The sequence below is a fragment of the Oncorhynchus mykiss genome, chromosome 11 (assembly GCF_013265735.2).
Source record: "Oncorhynchus mykiss isolate Arlee chromosome 11, USDA_OmykA_1.1, whole genome shotgun sequence".
NCBI lineage: Eukaryota > Metazoa > Chordata > Actinopteri > Salmoniformes > Salmonidae > Oncorhynchus > Oncorhynchus mykiss.
This window is the reverse complement of record NC_048575.1, coordinates 14,697,279-14,715,677: the sequence shown is the minus strand read 5'-3', so window position 1 is coordinate 14,715,677 and position 18,399 is coordinate 14,697,279. Positions and strand designations below refer to the sequence as shown.

At 43.2% G+C, this 18,399-nt stretch overlaps 1 protein-coding gene across 8 annotated transcripts in view; it reads right to left on the bottom strand.

Moving 5' to 3' along the window:
* Nucleotides 1-254: 254 nt before the first annotated feature.
* LOC110535322 (myb-related protein A) overlaps nt 255-18,399 on the bottom strand; it is a 49,757-nt gene continuing 31,612 nt past the window's right edge. For 3 of the 8 annotated variants that reach the window (XM_036934971.1, XM_036934968.1, XM_036934972.1), the window contains 15 exons: nt 10,600-10,699; nt 10,267-10,338; nt 9,653-9,745; nt 8,575-8,795; nt 8,151-8,469; nt 7,966-8,040; nt 7,463-7,573; nt 6,199-6,543; nt 5,732-6,097; nt 5,455-5,594; nt 5,210-5,324; nt 4,965-5,078; nt 3,193-3,297; nt 2,915-3,106; nt 255-2,673 (listed from right to left, as the gene is read on the bottom strand). In XM_036934971.1, coding sequence (XP_036790866.1) covers nt 2,542-2,673; nt 2,915-3,106; nt 3,193-3,297; nt 4,965-5,078; nt 5,210-5,324; nt 5,455-5,594; nt 5,732-6,097; nt 6,199-6,543; nt 7,463-7,573; nt 7,966-8,040; nt 8,151-8,469; nt 8,575-8,795; nt 9,653-9,745; nt 10,267-10,338; nt 10,600-10,699 — 2,500 coding nt within the window. In that variant the 3' untranslated portion in view covers nt 255-2,541. Of the gene's footprint in view, nt 2,674-2,914; nt 3,107-3,192; nt 3,298-4,964; nt 5,079-5,209; nt 5,325-5,454; nt 5,595-5,731; nt 6,098-6,198; nt 6,544-7,462; nt 7,574-7,965; nt 8,041-8,150; nt 8,470-8,574; nt 8,796-9,652; nt 9,746-10,266; nt 10,339-10,599; nt 10,700-16,242; nt 16,695-18,399 lie in introns of those variants that run through there. The other 5 variants (XM_036934967.1, XM_036934973.1, XM_021620251.2 and 2 more) reach the window with 5 other exon arrangements.

Here is an 18,399-nt window from a genome sequence, read left to right as displayed (position 1 = left end):
CGTGTCCGCAAGTACACCACAGACAGGGGTACATATAAACAGGGCAGGGAACGGGGGTCGGGCCTGCAGTCAACCCCAGCCACAGCCATCAGGACCTGACAGGGTTGGACAGGGAACAGAGAAGTCCTTCCACTGGATGGTAAAGGGATATACAGAAGGTATTGACATTGAGGTTTGACATGTGATTAACACTGAAGTGTTAAAGGTGCGACATCATATCGCTATTACATGACACAATAACAAAGAACCACAAATGCAATGTAATAACATTTTATTACTATTCCATATTAAGTACATGGTTCCATTTGCAGTTGGCAGGAATTGTGTTGCCTGGTTACGATTACAGCAGAAAACAAGACAAGTGTTACGTCTGTGATTACTGTACAAACATGGTACTGGAAAGGTCCAGCGTATTGCTTGTTGTTCATGCATGATTATAACAACTACTATAAATGTATTTAATTCCCTCATAAATAGGGTTAGATGTCCAAGTATTAACATACAAACATGTTACAAACCAAACATACTGAAGTCAAACCAACCAACAGAACATACACATTTAGTGTAGCCGATGATGGAAAATAAGAAAGATCAGAGACTGAAGCTCTGTGGAGCTCAGAGAGGGTGAACATACATTATCTTTCCATGTGAACTCTCCCGAAGAGATTCCCTTTTTATTCTCAAACACACTTAATGCTAGATAATCCAGATTATAATCCAGATTCTAAACAGTTGGAAGACTGTTGGAACGAATGACACCAACCATCACCACAGGGAATATAGATACTCTGCTGCACCCTTTTATTACAGAGGTAACCAATCAGAGCTATAGAAAACTGCATTGTCACATGAAGACATACAACAAAAAAATTATATTTTATTGTCTGTTGAAAATCTTATATTGTCCTGTACTTGTGATTATTACTGATAAACAATTGATCTAAAAAATATATAAAAAAAAGCTTAATCTTTACAATATTTCCATCTTTACAAAAAGCTCAATCTTTACATGCCATGCAAAAACATACATCAAGCAGCTCCATCTATACCTATTTAGGTCAATGTTCAATCGTCACATGTAGTGAGACATTCATCTAACGGCATTGGATTTGAAAAAAATTAACAAAACACACACATAAAACGAGCAATGCTCTCAAACAAATGAACGAAACAACACTTAAAACAATGAGCAAAGTGCAATTTGTCTATGATTAGAGACTGGGTCCTGCTACAAAAAAAACAAACTGATTCCAGGGGAAACTGTTCTATCAATAACAACTCAGTGATGTCACTATACGAATGATAATTAACTCAATCTGATAGTTAAAATAATTAGTGAATAAAAAGGAATTAGTGGCAGTGCATGTTTGCTTGTTATGTCTCATTTGGAGAGATTAGGTGAAAGGTAGCCCAATCCTTTTCTGATAAGAAGAAAATATAATTATTTTATCATTTATCTTTGTATTTAAATAAATAAATGAGTAAACATTGAATAAATAGAACATACAGCCTTCATGCGAACAGGAGGATCCCCTCAACTAAACATGGTCGTTTTAGCACACTGAGCACTATTGGTCAGTAGCAAACATGACAACTGGATTCTGATTTTGGATCAGTGTACCCTTCCCCAATCACAACCTAGATCGATAGAAGGTAAGAAGTAGAACTGACAGATCAAATCTTAGGGGCAGGGAAAGGCTTTAGGAAGATTGTGTTCAATTTACACTTATATTAATATCTACGTTTTAGAATACAGATAATAAATAAAATACGGGGGGAAAAGTACCCTTCCATTTGGAGTTTCTTCGCAGTTTCACGCTATGAAATACATTCAACAAATGTCTCAACTTGAGACTGCTAAAGGAAAGTATGGCCTTGGAACAATACAGTCACATCACAAGTGCTAACCAGTTACCTCCTCAACACTGATCGCTTCTCTGCAGCCAACCCCAACTCAGTAGTGCCATACAGACAGCGCTCTGTCTCTCTCCTAAGACTTGAAAACAACAGGTGTAGCAGTACAGGGTAGTTCTACAAACAAGTTAGAAAATATACATATACGTGTAATATTACATCATAAAACAGATTTTTTTCATTTTTTATTTAAACAATATATGAACAATATGAGACTCAGCCACTGCTAGTAATAATCAGTCTATTTCTACAGCTTACTACTTACTGTATGTGCAGGTTGTTCCGTTTGAACACATTATAGTGCAGAAAATCTAGTATTTCTTATCTGTACCTGTTACATGGCTAGGCTTGTGTGTATTCAAAAGACAAACCAAGGAATTTATGGCTACAAAAACTCAAATCAAGGACGTCAAGGTTCTTGGGTAGTGTGACTGAGAAAAAAATTATTATATAAGTATTCTGTGGTACACTTGAGTGTTCACTTAGGGATCTTATCAATACACAACTTTCAAAATGATTTGAGTTGCCTACACCAGATTGTGTAAGTATGCTAAGAGTCGTTAGGAGAAGGAGCGTGGTTTACATAGCAACTCTGCCGGACGGGTGTAGTGTGTGGTGACATAGGCCTCAGAGGACGAGGGCCCTCGAGGTGCAGGCGGAGGATGGGTAGGTACTACCCAGATACTGCCGGGCCTGCTCTGTCATGATCCGCTGGTCCTCAGTCTTCCCATAAACCACTGCTTCCCACTCGCTTTTTACCTGCATGAGAAGAAGAGAGGATTTATCTCTCCCACCTCTCAACCCTTCTATCCCCTTGTGACAGCCAAGACCTTGATGCTCAATAAATACATTTTTACTAAAAAGTGGCCAGCTGAACCCAACATACTGTGTAATTTGGACAGACAATATTTTCCCTCTCTCCATCATTATATAAATAATCTGAGGAGCAATAATGTGAGGTTAGTTAGGATTAAAACCTAAGAGACATGTCTGTGTGTACCTGTCTAAGTGAATCGTGGTGGGACATTCTGACCGAAGGGGGGTTCTTCCTCTTGCGGGGGCTGGGGAGGTGGAGCAGGGGGGCACAGGACCCCTCCCTCCCAGACGAGGGGGTGCAGGGGTGCTCCTCTCTGTCTCTCTCAGGGAAGGGGGTCATCAGTAAGGAGCTGGTCAGGAGACTCTCCTCTGGGACCTGGAGGGGGGCAAGGAGGGGTAGATATTGATTAGTTGGTTGGTTCATTGGTTGACTGACTAGTCTGATTAGTTCCCAGAACACACCTGTGCATTATTGCGCTGTTCCTGGAATAGCTGGACGTTAAGACAGTCTTTCCCCCAGGAGTCCAGCACCAGGGACTTACGCACTTTCTTGGCTGGCCCATCCACCTGGAAGGAAACAGGGACAAGGTTGTGGTTAGACTGGATTAGAGGTCGACTGACTATGATTTTGCAATGACGATACCGATTATTGGAGGACCAAAAAAAGCAGATACCGATTAATTTTTTAAAATATATTTTTAAAATCAGCCAATTTTTATATATTTGTTATAATGACAATTACAACAAGACTGAATTTTATTTTACCTTTATTTAACTAGGCAAGTCAGTTAAGAATAAATTCTTATTTTCAATGACGGCCTAGGAACAGTGGGTTAACTGGTCTAGGAACAGTGGGTTAACTGGTCTAGGAACAGTGGGTTAACTGCCGCCCAATTAACACTTTTATTTTAACTTAATATAATACATAAATAAAATCTATTTAGTCTCAAATAAATAATGAAACATGTTCAATTTGCTTTAAATAATGCAAAAACACAATATGTGCCATGTATAAAAGCTAACGTTTAAGTTCCTTGCTCGGAACATGAGAACATGAAAGCTCGTGGTTCAATATCCCCTTTTAAGAAGTTTTAGGTTGTAGTTATAGGAATTATGACGCGTCAACTATTTCTCTATTTTTCATTTGTATTTCATATACCTTTGACTATTGGATGTTCTTATTGGCATTTTAGTATTGCCAGCCTAATCTCGGGAGTTGAAGTCATAAACAGCGCAATGCTTGAAGTACAGCAAAGAGCTGCTGGCAAATGCAGGAAAGTGCTGTTTGAATGAATGCTTACGAGCCTGCTGCTGCCTACCACCGCTCAGTCAGACTGCTCTATCAAATCATAGACTTAATTATGATATAATAACACACAGAAATACGAGCCTTGGGTCATTAATATGGTCAAATACGTAAACTATAATTTCGAAAACAAAACGCTTGTTCTTTCAGTGAAATACAGAACCGTTCCATATTTTATCGAACGGGTGGAAACCCTAAGTCTAACTATTGTTGTTACATTGCACAACCTTCAATGTTATGTCATAATTATGTAGAATTCTGGCAAATTAGTTCACAGTTTGCAACGAGCCAGGCGGCCTAAACTGTTGCATATACCCTGACTCTGTGTGCAATGAACACAAGAGAAGTGACACAATTTCACCTGGTTAATATTGCCTGCTAACATGAATTTCTTTTAACTAAATATGCAGGTTTAAAAATATATACTTCTGTGTATTGATTTTAAGAAAGGCATTGATGTTTATGGTTAGGTACATTTGTGCAACGATTGTGCTTTTTTCAGCAATAGGCTTTTGTTAAATCGTCACCCGTTTGGCGAAGTTGAAGTAGGCTGTGATTCGATGATAAATTAACAGGCATCGCATTGATTATACAGGACAAGCTAGTTAACCTAGTAATATCATCAACCATGTGTAGTTAACTAGTGATTATGTTAAGATGTATTGTTTTTTAGAAGATAAGTTTAATGCTAGCTAGCAACTTACCGTGGCTCCTTGCAGCCACAAGGTCCTTTTGATGCTGCACTCGAGTAACAGGTGGTCATCCTGCCACGCAGTTTCCTCGTGGATTGCAATGTAATCAGCCATAATCGTCATCCAAAAAGGCTGATTACCGATTGTTATGAAAACTTGAAATCGGTTGACCTCTAGACTGGATACCAATAAAGACAGCCAGCACTAACAACTACAGTTCTGTAAAAAACACTTACATCATGTTTCCATGTCATGAAATGTGGTTGTAGTTCCCTGGTGAAGATGTCTGATCCAATCTCCTGCTTCAGCACCTCCCTGAGGTCTTCCTCCAGGAAGGCCAGGGACTGGGGCTGAAATATACACACACACTTACATTAATACGAGCACTGTCACAAAGTACTTACACTCTTAAGCACACACATTCAATTATAAATACTTAGACTACAGGGCACAGACAGAGCAACTTTACACTGACACTTACCACCATCTTTAGTGGCCCATGCATCTTCTCCTGGGCGGCCAGGGCATTCTTAAACGGAGTAGGAGTTCTGGGAGTCGGAACCATGATGGACTTACGGATCTTAGGGGTCCTGAAACTGAGTGAGGCAAAGAGAGATATTCTTACAACACCTGCTAAAATGAAGAGATCAATCCATCAACAAACATGTAATATACCCAATTAAAAGCAATTTTGAAGATATGGAGGAACCTGTAGCCGCCTCCTACCCCACATTCTCTTTCTGGTGTTTGGGCGTGGTCTCCCTCTGGAAGGGTGTGTTGAGGAGACACTTCTGGTCACAGACCGGGGTGGAGGTCAGAGCTGGATTGTCCAGGTTCAGATGCTCTCCTCCTGATGTGTTGAAGAACTGGATAAAGTTAGAGAAGGGAGATGGAGAAGAAAGTGGGAGTGTAAAGTAAGCGTCTTTAACAGACTGTACTACCAGAGCCAGATGCATTGTGCCATCATGCTTTAGCTTGATCTAATTCCTAGCATCAGTCTTACCTGGGAGGGGGAGAAGGGCAGTGCTTTCGTGGGGGTGTTCTTGGGCGAGTTGGTGCTGAGTGAGTCTAAGAAGGATGGGCAACTCCTATCAGGGGACTGGTCCCCCCTCTTCCTCCTCCCCAGGGTAGGCAAACTCGATCTGGGCATGTTGTTCGGGGTGTGGGGGGAGGCCTTCCCCTGACCCATGGGGGCACAGTGCTTGGTGGAGATGCCGTTGGGGTGGTCAACTGCGTACCTCATCCCCTCTGTGGCTCTCCCCTGGGGTGCGTAGCACCCTTGTGTTTGTTTCGGGGGGGTAGTCGCCTCAGACATGTCGAAGCTGGACGCCTCGCTCCACGTCATAGGGTCCTGTAGAGCCAGACACATCTACAATGGATTTTTAAAACATCCATACTCTGGGTCTGGTATATGTAAACACACACTGCCACATACACACAGACACCAAATGCACATCTACACACACTCACCGAGTCGATGAGCTCCATGGACTCTGCGAACTCTGGGATGGTCTGCAAGGTGGAGAGCACGGAATTAGCCTCCACAGACAGGAACTTACTGGGGGAGACGTGGTGCTGGACCTGGAGCCCTCGGCCCTCCTCTGGGCCCCTCCAGCCCTCCTCAGCCTGCTCCATCGGGGGGCCCCGGCCCTCCTCTGGGCCCCTCCAGCCCTCCTCAGCCTGCTCCATCGGGGGGCCCCGGCCCTCCTTTGCCCCCCTCCAGCTTCCCTCAGCCTGATCCTCCAGACTGCTGCTGCTGGTGGTCATGGTGTCGTCTGACACGCTGTCTGCCCAGCTGGAGTAACGCTCCACATTCTAGGGGAGAAGAAACTGGGGTTAGTGTGGAGGTGATTGTGGTGGCAGGATCAACCAGGGCTACTGTACAGGTCAAGGTTGGGCCAATGACATTTCAAAAAGGTTTCAATGGAAGTTGAGCTGACAAGGAGAAAGCAATCTAAACCCAAATGTATACCCCAAACCTTATCTCCCACCCAACTGCCAAATTTAACCCCTCAGTTTTAAACTTCAAACTTCATGTGAACTCTTTAGACCCCTAGTGAAAGCCAGATGTTGGCATGGTGTGAGATATTGGCATGGTGTGAGATATTGGCATGGTGTGAGATGTTGGCATGGTGTGAGATGTTGGCATGGTGTGAGAGAAAGAAGGGAGAGTACAGGGCAGGACACACACTGTACAAGTGGGGTGACAATAGTCAGTGGTAAGCATGGGTTGCACTGCACTAAGAGATTTATCAGATAACATCTGAACCACTGACATCATCATAATAGTTTGATCTTCAATGCAGGTGAAAATCAGATACATGGATGGAGTGAATAGAAAAATGAAGAAAGGAAAAGTCAAGGCTGGTCTCAGAGGGGATTCCGGTTGAGAAGCAAATTTGGGGTAAAAAAAAAAGAGAGTGAAAAAAAGAGTTGAAAAATAAAATGAAAATAAAGGACGTTTGGTTCCAAACCAAACTGCTGGCTGAAGTGACACACGGTGCACTACTGCTGTGAGGAGCGAATAAGAGATTGGAGGGAGGGAGGGAGGGTAGAGGAGGTTTATGTTGGCGGCCGCATGGTGGGATGGCAGGAAGCACTGTAAATGGGGGTGGAAGGGGTAGAACTAGGAAACACAACTAACGGGAGTGTGGGGAGAGGGGTGAGATGGTTAGGCTACTAAGACAACACTACAGTACAACTAGGAGCTCACACACAGAGAGTGTGTCCTTACACATGGGCCTCGGTACTGGGCCTGTCTCCGGACCTCAGTCTCTGCTGACATAAGCAGAAGCTCAAGCTCCTTAATTCTCTGCTCTTTGTCTGGGTCGTCATGGCAGGACGGCTGGAATAAACACACACGGGAAGGAGAGGAGGACAGGACGGAGGGAGTGAGGAAAAGGAACGGAAGGAAGGAGACAACAAATGTACTCGCAAATTACTCAAGTCAGACTCAAAGGCTTATTCAGATTAACACCAATCCACACATTTGTTAAAAGACACAGAAGAAGCAAGGATTCAGGAAGATCGTTCAGTTGTTTGATTGAGAGACTGATTAATAAAAAGTGCAGACTGAAGGTAGTAGAGTGGGAAAGTATATGATGGGGAAAGTGGACAGGATTGAACAACTTGTCTACTGATTTAGGATCAGATGCCCTTTCTTCAGTCCAAATGTTGCACATTTTGAGGAAACAAAACACCTGACTCTGGGTCAGTTGTAAGGGACAGGTCACTCACCGATAAGTAGCTGGAGGAGTCTTGGAGGCTGTCCATCAGTTGGCCACAGTGAGGGCTATAAGGGTAACCCCTGAGCTACAAAGCACAGGACAGACCCATCAACAACAAGCCTTCAAAACTCAAATAAACCGAATGATCAAGACAAACCTATGCAGAGGATCTGAACTGAGAGACCCGTGTCTCACCTGTGTTGGTCCTTCCATGCCCAGAGGGCTGTGCCCATGGTGGGGGGTGTCTGGTTGGGGGACACAGGGTCTGTGGTGACTTCTCTTCACCCCCCCATGGTCAAAGCCAAATCCCCTGCAGCCCTCCTGAAGATACCCCTCATGCTCTACCTTCCTCCTCATGGTGGAGTTCCAGTGGTTCTTAATGGAATTGTCCGTCCTATAAGCGTGACATGACATTTTAGACTGGTCTGAACAAACCTTGTGCCCTAGGCCCAACCCTTTTACCAATAATGTAGCTGTAAGCAATATGGCACCACCAGTTGGAGCCATCACCGTACTGAAGGAGATCAGACAAGGAGAAGAAGGGAATCCATTTTACTCTATTGAGTTGCAACCGCCCACAACCTCAGGCATAGAACTGTACAGTATATCATTATGTTACCTTCCAGGCAGCAGCTTGGAGATCTCAGCCCAGCGGTTGCCCAGGCGTTTGTGGGCCTGGTAGATGATGCAGTCCTCCTCCTGGGTCCAGGAGGACTTCTTTACTTCAGGGTTCAGGTGGTTGTGCCAGCGCTCACGACATTGCTTTCCGATGCGTCCCTGCAGGTGCTTAGCGATCACCGACCAGCGCTTGGGGCCATATTTGTGCACCAGGTCGATCACCTACACACACAAACATACAAAGAAGACAGGGAATTGTAAGTGACTTCTAACAATGCAATCCAGACAGGCATTCCTCTGGACCTCTAAAAATATCTATACTGTTTAATATTTAATCTATGACTGGAGGGATATAGGCCATTTATGAAACTCCACTACAGCCCCTTACTTCAAACAGAGCTGCCACATCATCATTGGCAACGTCGTAGAGAATGTCCAGAATGAAGCAGAAGAAGTAGAACTCGGTGCCATAGCGCTTCTATCATGGAGCCAAACGTGTGATGATATCTCTCAACAGTCCCACACTAGCCAGCGCTATTATCTTCCTGCATATCTTACTTCTAGCATGTCACTAAGGGCAAGCCAGAACAATCCTATCACTGGCATGTATTGTGATGTGAAGCCTAGATGTTGGAGGAGCAAGACCCCAATCTTGACATTCCAGCAGGCAAGGCATCATGTAGTTTTATTTAAGGAATGCATTGTTCACCTTCCACCTATGAGAGATATGATCCTACAGCCTGGCTGAGGAGGGTCTCACGACCAGGGAGAGGCTGTTTAAGTTGTTTAAAAGCATGAGGTAGTGGGGTGTTTGCAGTCAATGAAAACTACTGCAGGGGCTGCCGACGGGGACACAGCGCAGGAGAGGAACGTGTGTACTGTATGTTACTTTCAATGTTTCAGATTACAAGAGAAAGGTCTGTTATGTTTATACTGCAGCTTGTTTGTATTATCAATGACCTGCTCCAATAAAGCCCTCTACCTTCCTTTTCTACCTCTTCCCCTCCTCCCTTCCCATTTCTTTCCCTCTACTCCCCCCTCACTCATGCCAGGTTGGGGTAACTCCCATCTCCACTTACCTTCTGATCCTCCTCTTTTGTCCAGGGTCCTTTCACCAGCTCTGGGTTGAGCACCTTCTGCCAGCGGTGCTGACACTGGCCATCTGTCCTCCCCTGTGACAGACATACACAAAGCAGAGCATGACACCTCAGTAACACACAACCCCCCCCCCCCCCCCCCCCCCCCCATCCCACGAACACCACGTGTTATTACAGTTATTCACACACACTGGCTAATAACCCATTCCTTACACAACACCATGTGTTATTACAGTTATTCACACACACTGGCTAATAACCCATTCCTTACACAACACCATGTGTTATTACAGTTATTCACACACACTGGCTAATAACCCATTCCTTACACAACACCATGTGTTATTACAGTTATTCACACACACTGGCTAATAACCCATTCCTTACACAACACCATGTGTTATTACAGTTATTCACACACACTGGCTAATAACCCATTCCTTACACACCTGTGACCCGTCTTATCACCTTTCTTATCCAGATAACGTACTGAGTGTACAAAACATTAAGAACGCCTTCCTAATATTGAGTTGCATCCCCGCCATTTTCCCTCAGAACACCATTTTCTAACAGTGTGTCACAGTTGTACCACTTACTGGGAAATTATTAGCTACTAATTTCCAGGAGTCTGTTCCATGCTGCTCCACTAACTTCTTCAGCCTCTCATCCTGCAGAGAGAGACAGAGACAGAGACAGACAGAGACAGAGACAGAGACAGAGAGAGAGAGAGAGAGAGAGAGAGAGAGAGAGAGAGAGCGAGGTGAGGAGCCAACCTTCCTGAGACACTCCCTGTATCTCCAGTACTTCAGAAAAGTAAACGCCCTATGGGGCTTCCTTCATATAATGATAAATTAAATGATAAACCAACAGTGTTGAACAATACAGCACACATTTACAAAATAAATCATATTCTATCTACTTTGACCCACCTCGTCACAAGACCATTTGACTTTGCACAGTATCTTCTTGTCTTTGCTCTTGTCCTTACCCTCAGGATCTGTGGAGTGTAGATCTTCATCGTCAGACTCACTGAAAAGGAGAAAGAGAGAGAGAGGGAGGTAGAGGAAAGAGAGACATGGAGGGGAGAGAGGGCAGATAACTGTTCAGAAAAACGACTGCATGAAACTAAGCTTACTCATATCACTTCATTATAATCAAATCATTACTCTTCACATTTCATTATCATTAAATCAACATAACTGACATAATTCAAACAGAAAAATACAAAAACAGGAATAGTACATTATTCATGCCACAACTGAGTCACATACAGCACCAACCCACCGATACCCCACTACAAATAACCGCCCAATTTAAAACTGAATCAGATGTCAATGGATTGAGCAGGCACAGAGTAATTCATAGTGAGGCAAGACTGGCAGTAGTCTCAGTGAGTGGCATGCAGCTGTAAACGGCACAGAGATTCATATTAACAAGGACATTCCTAACCATAATTAGAGTAGCCTAGCCTCCCATTCCCCACTAGATCAGACATAATGATGCCTGGCTGTGGCGGTCTCCATGCCTAGGTTGAAAAAGGGTAAAAGCTAGTTTTATTGGTTATAGTGAAACAACTGTTACCCTTTTTGAAGAAAATCCAACATCACACAACTGTCCACTTTTTGCCTCATATGTTGATGTTAGGAAAAAACATATCTCCAATATATTAGAGACTTGCTGCTTCTCAGGCACCAAAAGGCTGTAATACAGCTGGTCCTTCTAATGTGAAACTGTGCTGTAATACAGCTGGTCCTTCTCTAATGTGAAACTGTGCTGTAATACAGCTGGTCCTTCTAATGTGAAACTGTGCTGTAATACTGGACACAGCTGGTCCTTCTCTAATGTGAAACTGTGCTGTAATACAGCTGGTCCTTCTCTAATGTGAAACTGTGCTGTAATGCTGGACACAGCTTGTCCTTCTCTAATGTGAAACTGTGCTGTAATGCTGGACACAGCTTGTCCTTCTCTAATGTGAAATTGTCCAGTAATGCTGGACACAGCTGGTCCTTCTCTAATGTGAAACTGTCCAGTAATGCTGGACACAGCTTGTCCTTCTCTAATGTGAAACTGTCCAGTAATGCTGGACACATCTGGTCCTTCTAATGTGAAATTGTGCTGTAATACAGCTGGTCCTTCTCTAATGTGAAATTGTGCTGTAATACAGCTGGTCCTTCTCTAATGTGAAACTGTGCTGTAATACAGCTGGTCCTTCTCTAATGTGAAATTGTGCTGTAATACAGCTGGTCCTTCTCTAATGTGAAACTGTGCTGTAATACAGCTGATCCTTCTCTAATGTGAAACTGTGCTGTAATACAGCTGGTCCTTCTCTAATGTGAAACTGTGCTGTAATACAGCTGGTCCTTCTCTAATGTGAAACTGTGCTGTAATACAGCTGGTCCTTCTCTAATGTGAAAATGTGCTGTAATGCTGGACACAGCTTGTCCTTCTCTAATGTGAAATTGTGCTGTAATGCTGGACACAGCTTGTCCTTCTCTAATGTGAAATTGTGCTGTAATGCTGGACACAGCTTGTCCTTCTCTAATGTGAAATTGTGCTGTAATGCTGGACACAGCTTGTCCTTCTCTAATGTGAAATTGTGCTGTAATGCTGGACACAGCTTGTCCTTCTCTAATGTGAAATTGTGCTGTAATGCTGGACACAGCTTGTCCTTCTCTAATGTGAAACTGTCCAGTAATGCTGGACACATCTGGTCCTTCTAATGTGAAACTGTGCTGTAATACTGGACACAGCTTGTCCTTCTCTAATGTGAAATTGTCCAGTAATGCTGGACACAGCTTGTCCTTCTCTAATGTGAAATTGTGCTGTAATGCTGGACACAGCTTGTCCTTCTCAAATGTGAAACTGTGCTGTAATACTGGACACAGCTTGTCCTTCTCTAATGTGAAACTGTGCTGTAATACTGGACACAGCTGGTCCTTCTCAAATGTGAAACTGTGCTGTAATACTGGACACAGCTGGTCCTTCTCTAATGTGAAATTGTGCTGTAATACTGGACACAGCTGGTCCTTCTCTAATGTGAAACTGTCCAGTAATGCTGGACACAGCTTGTCCTTCTCTAATGTGAAACTGTGCTGTAATACTGGACACAGCTGGTCCTTCTCTAATGTGAAACTGTGCTGTAATACTGGACACAGCTGGTCCTTCTCTAATATTAAACTGTGTCACCAGAGAGTAGTTGTGCAAACTTAAATCTGTCCATGGAAATGTCTTGTTGCTGGGCAACACTTCCTTCATGGCATCACATTGTGCCAGGGGTAGAACATCTAATAAACAAACAGGAAGGAGGCTGAGGACACCGGTTGCCCAGAGTAACCCCAGAACAACCCTAACCTATAAGTTCACACTGACACTGTTCTAACTGATGAGAGCTACACCACAGCTGCCAACAGATATACTGAGCTGTTGCCCTTGTTGTATTCCAGATATTGTCAAGTAAGAGTCTGATGTTGGGCAATACCACAGAAACATATGGGCCTAAATGTACTCTAATTGTACAGTAAGGTTAAGCTACCCTGGTAATTGATCAAGGTCAGCCACAGCCCCATACAATCTGGAGTCTGAAGGACAAGGACTGCATTCAGTAGCCTTTGTAACATTAACATGCCTGTGTAGCATTTGCCAGCAGCATACCACTCTGCATCCCATGGCTAGCTTGCTTCTAAAGCTAAGCAGTGTTGGTCCTGGTCAGTCCCTGGATGGGAGATCAGATGCTGCTGGAAGTGGTATTGGAGGGCCAGTAGGAGGCACCCTTTCCTCTGGTCTTGAAAAAAAAGATTGAAAAGGTGATTGATTGTCCTGTGTAGGGTGCTGTCTTTTGGATGGGACGTTAAACAGGTGTCCTGACTCTCTGAGGTCACTAAAGATCCCATGGCACTTATTGTAAGAGTAGGGGTGTTAACCCTGGTGTCCTGGATAAATTCCCAATCTGGCCTTCATACCATCATGGCCACCTAATCATCACTAGTTTACATTTGGCTCATTCCTCTCCCCGATAACTATTCCCCAGGTTGTTGCTGTAAATGAGAATGTGTTCTCAGGTCAACATACCTGGTAAAATAAAAATGGCTCTCTAATGTGCAAAATAAGCAATCATTTCTATACAATATTCAGCATGATGCAATCGTCCTGGTTGGGATGAACATTCGGGTGGATTTACAGCACTTTTCTTCTAAAAGAAATGTCAAAGTACAAAGTTCCTAAACATGGCTGTTGTTTTGGCCTCTGAGAAACACTTGCACGAGCCAGCAGAGCACATGAACACACAAATATTGGAACACGCACACATACACACACTGTGGTGGGTAGAACAAGGCCTCCCACAGGTTCAGTACTGGCCTGTGATGAAAGGGCTTCTTCAGTGCTGACTGGGACATGCCAATAAAATGTCATCATAATTCCCTCACTACAGGAAAGAGAGAGGTAGAAGTGGCTGGGTAATTCTACATCAACAGGCTCTTTGTCCTATATAGGTGTGTGTGTGTGTGTGTGGCATAAAGGTAGGAGTGTGCGTGGCATATAGGTGTGTGTGTGTGTATGTGTGGCATAAAAGTGTGTGTGTGTGTGAGTGTGTGTGTGTGTGCGCGCTGCGAGGAGGCAGGTCAGGGAGTGGCTAAACTAATAGGTCAGCCCTAACGGTCCAGGCTGAACTAAACAGGAGTTTCAAAACCAACCCGGGGGGATTGAAATGATTTCTTATATAAGAACTTGGCTAAGGTGCCTGAGCGAGCCTACACTGTTTGAGGCCCACTTTCCCTCACACACTAGTTCTTCATTTGTAGTGGTCAGATTATCTTCATCTCTGTCTAATACCTACGTAACAAATGAACCTATGTAATGAATGTGTATAATGTTAGCGAAGGTGCAAAAATATATTTTCTAAATCAAACTGAACCTAAACGTGTCATCCTCTTCATATGCTTTTTTAATCCCTCATTTAGCATGTGAATAAAATATAAAACTGCAATACTGTCTTTGTCAATGTGTTTCCACCCGTCACTTAATTTAAACTTCCACGTGAAATGTAAAGCAGAGGGAGAGGCGGAGGACCATCCTCCCCCACCCTGGCCCTCCCCTTTCACCCCCAGATGGGGCACACCGAAGGGGGTAGGGTCTAGGTGGGTAGGGGGTGGAGGGATCCACACACGCGCCACTGAGCTGTTCATTCAGACAGAAATGACATAATTGTCATGTTTGTGTGTTTAAGGGCAGTGAGCAGGGTCCAATCAGCCGATAAACCAATAGTTCATTCAGCCATTCACAGGCTCAAACTCATGAATACTAATAACACACAGCTGCATCACTCTGGCCTTACCTCAAGAGGGAAAATATCTCCATAAATTAATACATTAGTGCTCTTGTCTATTTAATAACCAAAGCATTAGCATTAATATATGTAATTAACTGAACATTCTGATTTGTGAAAACAATAGATGCCTAGCCTACAGTTGTAGCCTGCTCTGTGTACCATTTTTTGGGACTCTCTGGGACTTTTTTGTCATTGGGGATTTCCCCATCATGTACCCACACAACTGGGTAGAATGGTGTACAAAACAATCACACTATGTTGGATTTAGACTACAGCAACAAAAACGTGCTTTTTCTAAATACATACACCTATATTAACTCCCTTTGTCCTAAAACAATAATGTTCGTTCTAAAATAAGATGGCCGGGCCATGACCCAATCTTATAAACAACAACAAAAATGTACCCTGGGATGAAAATAGCAAGCTGACATACAAATCATTAAAATCCAGACAGAAAATATTTAAACAAGAAGCAATCTAATATCACACAGTCAAACTCTGTCATTTAGTTAAATTCACCATTCTGCGATTCTGACTGTAAATAAACATCGCACAGGCGTTTCAACACAACGGTTCTTCACCTGTTCAATTATAGTCGTTCACATGATACAAAGCCACGTTTTCTGTTCGGGGCTAGATGTCAATGAATGGGTGTTGAATTGAACCCCAAAATAGGCCACAATACCGACCAAAGCAGTTACATAACCCACCCGACAACTCAAATCAAAAGTTTATTTTGATTTTTTGTCAATGGTATCATTAGCAATTTAGGAAATAGCCTAGCTTACTACAAAATAAGCAACTGTTTTGGTTATCAAGCTCGTGCCGCAGGCCTTGACAGGAAATAATCAGTGAGACATTTTTTGTGCCACATGCATACTTTGACTGTTCTATAATCAGGCATTTTTCACATACATCCTGCCAAATAACGTATTAATTAAATTATACAATTATTTGAATGAACCTTTATAGGCATAAATAACTAGGCTGTAATTTACTGTAGCCTACTGAATTTCACTATCCTAAAATGCTACAATGTGACAGAGCAGGTGTTCGTGATGTGTCAAAATCAACGTGACATCTGGCTTAATAAGATAATGCCATGCAAAGAACAGGGGTTCAGAGTGAGTTTCCTTAATATAACTATTCTGTTGCAACGATCATTTTTGTATCATATCTGAAACAATAAAATGTAGCTAGTAAGTAGCCTAATGAATGGTAACTTTAGCAACAATGTATCACCCACCTGAGCGACTTTATTTCGGCCATATTGACAGCTGATCAACGCTTTTTAAAAATATCCTCTATTTGTAGTTAGGCTAAAATCCATATAAAAAGCGAATTAGGTGATCTCTATGGACAGTTTTCCATACCACCCGATGTCTATAATCTTCCAGTTTATTTTATGACAGTGAAAATAAAGTGCTAAGTTTGCTGGCTAGCGCTTAACTTCCATGTCAAACTCGTTCTCGCTGTAGGAAATGTGTGCAATCTTATATATAAAAAAAACGAGTCTGCTTATCTTTTGCATGTCACCACGATGCATGTAATGTCATAATCCGATCGAACAGGATGTGAACATATTTATCTAGCTGTGACCCGCCTTGTAGCCTAAACACTATTCTCCCTCTCACTGTTTACTGCACTTCTATTTTGTTGTTTTCGCAGTCTGATTTTTGTCCATCCCGCCGAATCTCGCGTCCAGCCTCCTTCTAGAAGAGTCTTTCAATCTGCGCAGGCGGCCTCGCACCTGATTGGTCAGAATCGGGGGAGCGCTCCAAAAAGCGCCTGTTGCGTTGAGCGCAAATGAACCTGATAATATTAATACGACAATATTGTCATCACATAGGAGTCATTGTGTCATTGCAATCATCCGGAGGATGGTGACAAAATATATGATTTTATATTTTTTGTCCGTTGATTCTACAATCCTCACACAATGTTGTTGTCAAAACGAGCCGATTATGGACGTTTTTATAACAAAACAATGTAACAATAACAACAAAACAGTACGCCTTCTGTAGTACTATTAACAAACAGATCCTGGCACACAGAGTACTTACTGTATGGATGACATCATCCGTGGAATGACAGCTCTATTTCAAACGACGTTCTGCTGCCCCCTTGTGTACAACTACTTTGACGTTACATAATTTGAGTACGGTAAACCTACATGAACAATGCATTCGGAAAGTATTCAGGCCCCTTCACCTTTTGCACATTTTGTTACGTTAGTCTTATACTAAAATGTTTTTTCCTTCGTCAATCTCAATACTCCATAAAGACAAAGTGAAAACAGGTTTTGAAACTTTTGCACATTTATGAAAAAATAAAAAACAGAAATAACTTATTTACATAAAGTATTCAGACCTTTTGCTATGATACTCGAAATTGAGCTCAGCTGCATCCTGTTTCCATTGATCATCCTTGAGATGTTTCTACAACTTGATTGGAGTCCAACTATTCAATTGATTGGACATGATCTGGAAAAGCACACACCTGTCTATAGAAGCTCCCACAGTTGACAGTGCATGTCAGAGCAAAAACCAAGCCATGAGTTGAAAGGAATTGTCCGTTGAGATCAGGAGACAGGATTGTGTCGAGGCACAGCTCTGGGGAAGGGTACCAAAACATTTCTGAAGCATTGAAGGTCCCCAAGGACACAGTGGCCTCAATCATTCTTAAATGGAAGAACTTGGGAACCACCAAGACTCTTCCTAGAGCTGGTCACCAAGCCAAACTGAGCAATCGGGGGAGAAGGGTCTTGGTCAGGGAGGTGACTAAGAACCCGATTTTCACTCTGACAGAGCTCCAGAGTTCCTTTGTGGAGATGGGAGAATCTTCCAGAAGGACAACCATCTATGCAGCACTCCACCAATCAGGCCTTTATGGTAGAGTGGCCAGACGGAAGCCACTCCTCAGTAAAAGGCACATGACAGCCCGCTTGGAGTTTGCCAAAAGGCACCTAAAGGACTCTCAGACCAGGAGAAACAAGATTCTCTGGTTTGATGAAACCTAGATTGGACTCTTTGGCCTGAATGTCAAGCGTCATGTCTGGAAGAAACCAGGCACCGCTCATCACCAGGCCAATACCATCCCTACGGTGGAGAGTGGTGGTAGCATCATGCTGTGGGGATGTTTTTCAGCGGCAGGGACTGGGAGACTAGTTAGGCTCGAAAGATGAATGGAGCAAAGTACAGAGATCCTTGACGAAAACCTGCTCCAGAGCTCTCAGGATCTTAGACTGGGCAAAGGTTCACCTTCCAACAGGATAACGACCCTACGCACACAGCCAAGACAACGCAGGCGTGGCTTCGGTACAAGTCTCTGAATGTCCATAAGTGGCCCAGCCAGAGCCTGGACTTGAACCCGAATCGAACATCTCAGGAGAGACATGAAAATA